A 10,114-nucleotide genomic window follows, 5' to 3' on the forward strand; every position below is an offset into this window, starting at 1 on the left:
CAGTTGTGAACTGAACAGTTTTGCTGGGAAGGGGAGCCCCAGACAGGAGTTGTCTCACAGGCTCGTGGTGCTGAGCCTGCAGGAGGGAGCCCTGACTGTAGTCAGAGCTCTCCCACCACTCCACACGGCTCCAGCACCAGCCACAACTGTCCATTCATCAACCACTAAACAAATGGAAATTTAAGGGCTCATGGCTCTATAACACAGAAAACAATTCCCTGTGCATTTTTACGGCGCTGTAATTTATTGGATCAGAAATGATGAATGGCAGCAGGAGGGGGCAGGACCCAGCACACAGGGGAGTGCTGATGCAGTGGAAACCAGAGAGATGTGTAGCTGAGGGCAGGGAAAGCCCCCAGGATTGCTGCTGCATGGGGATGGGGGAACACCACCATCTACAAAGACTAATTTCCTCCCACGCCTTGCATCCCTACCATTCAGTGCAGGATTTGTAGTAGAGGCTTCTGTAAGAAACATCCACATGAGGAAGAGCAGAGTTGGGTTCCTGAGAGGCACAGCCTCACCCCTCCCAGGCAGCCTTTGCTGGCAGCTTTGCAGATTCAAGGCACAAGCAAGAAACGGGAAAAAGCTTCATCCCTGGGGAAAGAGGAGCACCTGGTGGAAAAACAGAATGTAAACGTGAGCACTACAGCTCCTCCCCCATGTAATCTCCCAGCTCTGGAGTTTGAGCTGCATTCAGCAGTAATTGAAACCAGGCTCTTTAACACAGGTGCCAATTACTGCCTGTTAATGCAAGGAGCACTGATAGATACAGCAATTACACAGCTCTGCAAGGCTGCAGAGCACAAGACGAGATGGAAGGGCTACTTATGCCACTGGAGGTGTTGTAGGACAACTCTCTGCCCCAGCAAACCTCTTGCAGTGTTAGACTGGGCAGGTTCTTGCCCTCTGGCTGCACACCTGCATCTTCACCTGAGTAACAGCGTGCCCTTGCCACAAAGAGGGGAAGGATATCCTGGGCTGCCTTCAGTAAAGAATTGCCAGCAGGTCAAGGGAGGTGATTCCTGCCTTTACTCAGCACTGGTGAGGCCACAGCTACAGTGCTGTGCCCAGAGCTGAGCTCATCACTACAAGACACATGGACATGCTGGAGTCCACCAAAGGGCCATGAAAATGATGAAGGGCCTGGGAGCCCCTCACATCTGACAGAGCTGGGACTGCTCTGCCTGGAGAAGACAAGGCTCAGGGGGAAACTTGTCAATGTCAATAAATACCTGGTGGGAGGGGGGATAGAGAATCCAGGCTCTGTTCAGTGGTGCCCAGAGACAGACACAATGAGCACAAACTTGAACAGGAGGTTCCCCCTGAACACCAGGAACCACTTTTTCCCCCGAGGGTGACTGAACAGTGGCACAGGGTGCTCAGAAAGGTTGTGGAGTCTCCATCCTTGCAGATACTCAAAGCCATTGGGACACTGCTGAGCAGCAGCTCTAAGTGGCTCTGCTTGAGCAAGGACTTGGGCAAGATGACCAATGGCCCTTCCAACCTGAACTATGCTGTGATGGTGATCTCCAGCTGTTCATATTCTTCGTTGTCTGCCATTTGTACACTTCTCTTGCCCAGCTGCCTTTCCTCCTCCTCTCTGCTCAAAGCCTCCCCCATTCTTTGCCTTCCTGGGGGTGATGTGGCAGCGAAGAAAGGGGGCTGAGGCAGGCATACTGTGGCAATGATGGCAAGAAGACAATGAAAAGTGCAATTCCCAGAAAAATCCTGCAGAGATCCAAGAGTGTGAACATCAAAATCTGCCTACCCCAGCAATGAGCAAAACCAAGAGAGCCCCAGTGCAGCAGCAGGGGTATCAGAGGCAATTATTTACCACTGCAGAGATTGCAGATGAATGTGAGCCCTTTAAAGGTCCAGGCTGGCAGTAACCAGCACTCCTCCCATCTACACCCTGAGCTCCCCCTCACAAGGCACCAGCCACAAACCATGTAATTAATGCTACAGAGATCTTCACCACTCAGAAACGAGAAATGAAGCACATCTTGAGGCAGCCCTAGTGCTGGCACCAGGCCCCACATTGCTGCTCTGCCTTGCTACTCCTGTGTGTTTTGGAGGAAGGTTTGCTTCCCCACAGTAAGCCCACTGGTGCTACATACCTTGTTTGCTGGGCAGAGGACCAGAGGAGTGCAGGGGGGTCTGCAGGGATACTTTCTCCTTGCCCTCAGGATGTTTACAGTATTGAAATTTTAGCAGGAAGCCAAGCATCTGTTCTTCAAATAAAGAGGTCTCCCAGGGGGATGTGTAGGGAGGCAGAATCATCACACATGTAAACACCTGGTCTTACAGTCAGGAACAGAGTTTGCGGAAGGAGTGCAGCACTTCTGAGACTCATTCAGCTTTGCTTCCTCTGCTTAATTAGCTCAAACAGCATCAATATTCAATGGCAGCCCTCCCTTGCCAGGGTGGCTGTGTCGGTGTGGGGCTGGCACAGACAGCCCTGAGCCCTCCCCAGCACACGAGTCCCTGGCACTGCGCTGCTCCCGAGCGCTTCCAGGACATTCAGCCTTCACACGCTTCCTTTCAGGAAGGGGCAGAACCAAACTGTGCCATGCAATGCTTGTCTCTGCTGAAAACTACTTCCCCTAAAGTGGCCCCTGGCTTGGGGATGGTCAGAAAATGGTCTGCACAAGCAGTGAGCTGCACCACTCCTCTCAGCCAGCCACACGGAGCACACTGTGGCACCAAGAGACCTCTTCAAGGCAGAGTCAAGGCCCTGTGCCTGCACACACGGCTGGGGGCTCCCAGGGCTTCCCATCCCACTGCATCAAGCCAAGCCTCAAACAACTTCAGCAACACCAAGAGGCACCCAGGGCTATTCCAGAGGCAAACAGGACCTACTGGTACTCCCAGCTTCCACTACAATCCTGTCCATACTTCCAGCCTCCCTCCTCAGTAGACTCCAATCTTCAATCTTACTTCTTCATGCCTACAGCCTGTACTTCAACACTCACTACGGGATTCTGCATTCTCATTTATTTTGTGCCATTGTTGTAGCACCCCTGTCTCTCTCCTCCAAGTCCTTCATCTTTGTGTCTTTTTTCATTTCCAGCATTTTCAATGCACAGAAGGATTTTTTCGTTATATGAGAGGGTGGGCAAAGGTTCTTCCTCCTTTCATTAAATATTAGTGCCCATTCAAGCAAGATGGACAGCATTCAACAGATGAGCTGTGCTGCTGCTTTAACACTGCTGCACTGCCCTACACCAGAACAGTCCCTCCCCACCCCTGCCAAGATTGCCCACAACTCTGCCATGTTCCAGGAGCTCCAAGACAGAGCTGGAGTTCTAGGATATCACCTCTGTCTTAATAATGAAACAAGGCTGGAAGCAACAGACTACGTGGTTCTACAGGTCACAAGCACAATTGGATTTCATCTTCAAGCACCACATCTGGTGCAAATTGTGTCCTGAGAATGAAATTGCCCTTACCTTGGGTTTACAGGGACCTGAAATCTCAGTCTGGGAGTTACATAGCAGAAGGATTCCCAAGGTTCAGTTGTAGGAGAGTGGGAAGTGAATTGAAGGAGCAGCTGTGATACTGTCGAAGACATTTCATGTGCAAAGATTGACACTGCCCCACATCAAGCACAGAGTATTTGGGGCCAGGAGCCCACAGCTATTGGCAGGTAAACAGGGTGAATCCTGCTGGAAGCATCACAAGTCCCAGTTATTGGAAAATACAGCTAGGGCCAGACCAAGTCAGCCTCAGCTCCAGACTTGATGCACAAAATCCCTTGTTCTGCCAGCCTGGTGTGGACGTGCTGGTTCAGTAGCTTTACATGAGGAAGCTGCACCACCTGCTGTCTGCTGTGAAGCCAGTTACCACAACATGATCAAAGATGATCACTAACAACAAAAGTTTTCTTCAGAACCAGTTTTTTTACAGGACATGCTCTTGATTAAAGTCATCAAGAAAGACTTCATATCTGAAAACTAAGAAGCAAGATCAACAGAGGGACAGTTTAGTCAAAATGGCTCAGGCTCTCAAACAGAATTTGAGAAGTTCACTTTAATACTCAGCTCCTGCCAGAAGAAACATTGTACTGTTATCCCTTTGGGAAACTCTGTCAAGTTATTTCTACTCCAAAAACTACAAAAGCTAGCACTGAATAAAACTTTGAAAGATGTGGAAATTCTGCCATGCAAAAAACCAGCCACCTGCCCAACACCACTTGAGGCTTAGCAGCAACAAAAATGACATCTTAAACCCTGCTATTCTCCCTTCCTGGACTGCAGCATTACCTGATCCAACCAAATGGGGCAAAGAGAGAAGATTCTTATAAAAAGCCATGGTACTCAAAGTCTTCTTAGGATATGGTATATTAAGGCAGAGCAGTCAGTACATTCTCTTGGGTGGCATAAATATGGGAGGCTTCAGAAAATCTCCCTAATTCTAGGGATCAATGACTGCTGGGCAAGTATTTTGTGTGCCAGGCCTTATAGGCATGCAGTAGCAAGGTCAGTGGAGGACTAAAAGGAAAGGAGTTGAGAAGACAAATGTACTCTGCTTGATGAAGCATAGGTACAGAATGTACAGACAAAAGTGAATCAGAAAAAGAGTTTATTTAAAAAACAAACCCCCCCCCCCTCAAAATCCCACATACTTTCTGGCAAGTTTATTGCTCAAGTTAGATCTCCTGTGACACTGCTCATTCTCCTCTTGGCCTGTAGCACCAGAAGTACTCATGTATCCCTGTCGTCCCTCCAACCAACATCATCTGGAAATGTTCATAATTTTCAATTGGTCCCAAATACCAGCATTTAATTCTGTCCTTACTATGCACACAGAACATGGAGGTCCCCAGGCACAAATGGTCCTTCTCACTGGGACAACTCTAGGGATTTATTCAGTCATATGATCCACCAGGATGGAAGTTCCTAATTTGCAGAAACATTAAAAAAAAAAAAAAAAGGAAAGGTGTATCTACCTTGTCCTTTGAAGTCAAAACCTAGAGCAGTAAAATCAGGCTGCAGTCCAGACATGTCCATGTTCACTCTACAGCTCACGGTCTACACTCTCAGTAAACAGCCTCCAGGATCCCCTAATGGACTTTTCACAGCTTTTCCCTGTCTCACTTCACCATTCTACATCCACTGAACCAGGGCCTGTCCCCCAAGTTCCTGTGAAAGGGATACTGCCTGTTTCTTGTGCAGCATCTACAGATCCACACTGCAGCAGAACAGCAGAATTCTCTCACCAGGCCCTGGCTCTACTCTGGGTGGTCACAGAGACTTTTGGACCTTCATCCTGGATAGCTGTCAGGCAGGTTTGGTTAGAACAGAGCAGGTGGCTTTGTGCTTCATGTTCAGTCAGTTCTGTTGTGGGGTTTCAGCCACCTCTTCCTCTTCCTCACCATGTTCAGGGTGGCGCAGCAGCAGCTCCAGGTCAGGGTCAGAGCTGGCCTCTTTCTGTGGCTCCAGTGCTTTGTCACCTGCATGCAGACAGCTCGTTTAGTGACAAACTTGCTGGAGTTCCCACCAAACCTGGCACTGTCAAGGAGCTGGAACCAGACACAGCTCCCAGTGAAGCAATGAGAAAGCCTTCAAAGAAAGAGACAGTGATTTAAAACAATCACCTTTGGAATTCCTGGCTTTGAGAACAACGTGAAGAGAGATTCCCGACAAGCAGACAGCAAAGCCCAGCCAGTTCAAGAGACTGAGGCGGTCTCCCAGTAAATGTGTGGCGAGGAATAAAATACAGATTTCCTGTAGAAACAAAAAAACCATGACAAGTGGCAGGGCAGGACCTGAGGAGATATGCATGATACATTTTACAGCTGAAGCCTAGATCAAGATGTCGGGCTGCTAAATTTCCATCAGCACATTCTTTCATGCGCACAGAGTTCTAAAAACAGTTTCTAGAAACAAACAACCTGTCAAACCAGAATGTAGGATTTTAAGTCATCTGACTGCATAGCTCAGTTACAGAGGAATCTTGCAACTTCTGGATCAGAGAGATTTCATATATCACAGTTCAGCTCAAAAGTATGTGTGCTGGACTCCTCTGAGGAAGGGAGGATGTGCCAAACTAGGTTACAGAGACAGCTCAAACCAGTGGTTTGGTCATATGCAGGTCTGACACAAAAGCTTGCCCTTCTTACCCCTCCTCTCTTCCACACCATCTGCTGCTCATGAGGGCAATGTGTTTTAGTCTATCCCATATTCCAACAAACTTTGATCATTAATGGTATTTTTTATAGAACTAGTCTCTGGCCCTTTTCTGTCAGGGACCAAGAGACTTCACTGCAGAGACTGCAAGGCAAAGCATCAAGCTCCTGTGCAAGGAGAACAAAAACAACAAGCAATAATTTCTAAGGATCTAAGCAAGCTCCCACTACGTAAAGCCCAATAGGGATGACTCAGTACTTGCCTTCTAGGATTAGCACAGGAACCATGCCTTACCTTAAAAATGCCAGCAATGGAAAGGGTGAGGCTAGATGTTCTGGAAACCAAGAGGAACTCAGAAAAGCCTAGACCAAAGGCAAGAATTCCACCCAAGAACAGCTTCCCTACCAGAGAGAACAGCATTCCTGCTTCATGGAAACGGAAGAGCTTCTCGGATATGGACAAAGGCAGGCCTAGGAACAAGACAATGAGTAGCAGAACACCATTCCCAGCTCCCAGGATTCTTCTTAGTAAGACTGATGGGGTGGGCTGCTCACATTCCAGTATCAGGAGGATGTGGAGCCAGTTCTTCACAGCCCTTACTTCCACAAATGTGGCAGGCTACTACTTCTATGCATTCTTTATTGTCCTGCCAGCATAAGATAAATCCAGGTCTCTAACTACTTTGCAGAGTTCATAGCTGTTCACTTATCTAAGTGAATTATCTCGAACAACAAACTGCTAACCAATCTCCCAACCACTCTATAAAGCTATCCCTGCTTTCTCTAATTAACTCACGCACCCTCAAACACCGCAAAGAGTGGGAAGAGCCCCAGGAACATGAGCGGCTGCAGGTGAAACATGATATCAATGGGATTCTGGAGCCCTGAAAGAGGAGAATCAGTAACAGACCAGGCAGCAACAAGCCAGGGAATAACACAGGTCCCCGAGCCTTTATTAGCACCATTTCTAGACATACACCTTATTTGTGATGCCCATACCTGTGCTGCTGCAGACACCAAACCTTCATTACCCACCAACAGATAGCCTGTGCCCAAGGTTTCAAACACTTTCCAAGAGATGTTTTGTTGCTGCAGCAAGGGCTATCACCTCTCCTGATTCCCCTCCCTGTTTACCAGCACCACCACCCCCTCCTAACACCCCACATACCCAGCTCAGCCTTCTGCATCAGTATCTGTGTGAGAGTCCAGCGAATGCCCCCCAGGAAAGAGGCACAGAGCACCAGCACAAACCCCTGGGCATTGAACTGTGTGGACTTGTAGGTGAACATGAAGAGTCCCCCAGCGATGAGCAGAACCACCAGCAGCAACGTCACCCTCTGCAGGAGAGCAAACACAAGAGACAGGCATCTCCTTCCTTTCAGATTCACCCACACAACTGTATCATTCCTCTGCTTACATGTTTCTTGTTCGCACACTGCCTATTTCCCTGGGCCTGACCTCCCTCCCTAAAGCATTGTGTGGAATCCTTACCATTTCCTCCAGCTTGAAGAGCAGTGAAAAAAGCAGGATGAAGAGAATGGCAGAGGATTTGGTCATCGTGTAGCTGTAAGGACCAAAATACACTGTCAGATTCCTTCAATGTAGCTCTTCCCATCAAAGTCCTAAGAGGAATCATCACCCATTTCTACATTGCTACCAGCAAGCTATCACAGACCCTGCATGCTGACCCACTAACCAAACACCTGCTCAAGAAACAGACCCTGCCAAAACACTCTCCAAATCCCACCAGAGGCTCGCAGGGAACGTGGTGCTTGTACTCACAGGGAGACAGTGACGTACAGGAAGCTCCAGTTACTCAGCCCAATATCCAAGGAAGTTGACAAAGCTAAAGAATCAATGAAGAAGTCCTGAAGTTAACTGTCTTCCATGACATTAAACAAACCCACCACAAAACCTTGCTTCATGGCCACAAACATAGATAGCAGAGCAGACCCAGGGAGGAAAAAAAAAGCTTTCCTCAAGTTAGTTCTCCAGAACCAACATAAATCAGATATTCTCAGCTCTTCATGTTTTTTGTCCTGTTCCCTGTGACTCAAGTTGGGCTCAGCATTGCACTCACTCAACATGCATAACAAAAAAGCCAGAAATAACTCGTGCCCTCCCTGTGACTGAAAGTGATTACAGATTTGCATAAAGTCTTTCTTGAATGTATCAGAGCATGATAACTTGTGAGTCTGAGGGCCACTGCAAGAAGCCTGAAGAAGCAACAATTATCCACACACAGCCTTAACCCTGGTGCAGCTTCTGCTACAGTTTATTCTCCTTTCTATGTAAGTTTCCTATCACAGGAAACAGTGTTACTGATCCAAGGGCAGCCATGCTGAAAGGTAAAATTTCTGCAGATGTGGAGAAAGCTTTTTTCAAGAAACCATGGGGCATGTTATGCAAGATAGTGCAAACCTTGCCAGAAATCATAGACCAGATGCTGTTCTGTGGGAGCCAATACAACACACAGCCAAAAAACTGCAGTAGTTACAATTCTGTGCTCCGAGTAGGAGCTTCACTCCTTGGTCTCAGGTACAGCTCTGTGTGCCATGAATGATGAATTCTCTACCAAGCTCCACCCTGAGAAAGATGCAACACATGGCTGGATACCAGTGTTAAAGAGACAATATAACTTGCAGAGACAACTTATCAAGGCACTGCTGAAGGTTCTCATTGTTTGTTCTCATGTGCCAGTGGCTCCTTCAGAAAGACTTCTTTGGTGTGGCCTCTCCCTATTCTCACAAATCTTTGCAATGAGCAATGAAGGCAGCATGAAGGCTGAAGCTTTCAATAGCATCTACACCTGCCCTACACCTGGTAGGGAAACCCAGGGGCCAGAGCAAGGGCTGCACCCTACAGCTCACCCTGTCCCAGGGGATTGGCCCCCACCATGCCAGGCAGACAAATGGCCCTGGAAGCAGCCACAGCACCGTGGGCACCCCTGAGCAGCCTCACAGAGCCACAGAATATACTGAGTTGGAAGGGACTCACCAGGATCATTGAGTCCAACTCCTAGCCCTGCACAGGCACCCCAAGAATCCTACCCTGTGCCTGACAGCATTGTCCAAATATTTCTAGAACTCAGTTCTAGACAACTGTCCCGGGGAGCCTGTTCTATTGGTCAAACACCCTCTGGGTGAAGCATGATATTTTTCCTAGTATCTAACCTAAACCTCCCCTGATTCACCTTTGTATGTTTTCTTGGATCCTATCACTGGTTACGAGGGTGAAGATCTCAGTACCTGCCCCTTTGCTTCCTCTCGTGAGGATGCTGAAGACCACAATGAGGTCTCCCTTCAGTGTCCACTTCTCCATACTGAACACACCAAGTGACCTCAGCCGCTCCTCCTAAGACTTCCCCTCCACTCCCATCAGCATCCTCGCGGCTCTCCTCTGGATGCTCTCGAACAGCTCAATGTCTTTGTTACGCGGCTGTGCCCCGTGCCCGTGCCCTCCCGTGCCCGTACCTGCGGGGGCGGCCCGGCGGAGGCAGTCGGCCCAGGACAGCGCTGCCCGCGGCCGCCCGGAGCGGCACCGCGCCAGGGCACGGCCGAGCGCCGCCAGAGCGAAGATGAGCAGCAGGTGCAGCAGCGTGACCAACAGCGGGAACGGGAAACTCTGCGGGACCGACAGCCGCTGTCACCGCCGCCGCCCTCCCGCCGCCGGCAGCCCGCCCCGCCCCGCCACCCCGCACCTTCATCAGCCACTTGTTGTAGAAGGTGATGCCGATGGAGAAGCCGTAGTAGAGCAGCACCAGCGGCGCCGCCAGCGCCGCCCGCCCCAGGGCCGCGCCGCCCGCCCCCGCCGCCATGCGCCCGGCACCGCGCCGGGGCAACGCGGAGCGGGAGGGAGCGGGGATGGGGTCGGGGGGATACCGGGGCCGCGGCAGGGCAGGGCAGGGCAGGGCGGGCCCGAGCGGGCCGTGGCGGCGGGGGAAGCGGGCCCGCGGTGACGTTGCCCGGCGGGGCGGGGGAACGA

At 49.9% G+C, this 10,114-nt stretch overlaps 1 protein-coding gene across 7 annotated transcripts; it reads right to left on the reverse strand.

Annotated features, from left to right (window-relative positions):
* Positions 1–4,577: 4,577 nt before the first annotated feature.
* Positions 4,578–10,072, reverse strand: SLC35C2 (solute carrier family 35 member C2). 7 transcript variants are annotated; one of them, XR_009278818.1, is made up of 10 exons: positions 9,831–10,072; positions 9,604–9,754; positions 7,913–7,976; positions 7,622–7,694; positions 7,299–7,467; positions 6,931–7,014; positions 6,426–6,601; positions 5,600–5,729; positions 5,222–5,455; positions 4,578–4,901 (listed from the first exon to the last, which is right to left on the reverse strand). XR_009278818.1 is itself a non-coding variant. In XM_058850405.1 (10 exons), exons 1-10 carry the CDS (start codon positions 9,945–9,947, stop codon positions 4,867–4,869), a joined length of 1,077 nt encoding a protein of 358 aa, XP_058706388.1. In that variant the 5' UTR covers positions 9,948–10,072; the 3' UTR covers positions 4,578–4,866. The 7 variants fall into 7 exon arrangements, 6 of the variants coding, with proteins under 6 accessions (XP_058706388.1, XP_058706391.1, XP_058706387.1 ...); XM_058850405.1 differs by having other exon boundaries at positions 5,378–5,455; XM_058850408.1 differs by lacking the exon at positions 4,578–4,901 and having other exon boundaries at positions 4,908–5,455; positions 6,537–6,601.
* Between the last annotated feature and the right edge of the window lie 42 nt (positions 10,073–10,114).

This window comes from Poecile atricapillus, chromosome 15 (genome assembly GCF_030490865.1).
Source record: "Poecile atricapillus isolate bPoeAtr1 chromosome 15, bPoeAtr1.hap1, whole genome shotgun sequence".
NCBI classification, from domain to species: domain Eukaryota; kingdom Metazoa; phylum Chordata; class Aves; order Passeriformes; family Paridae; genus Poecile; species Poecile atricapillus.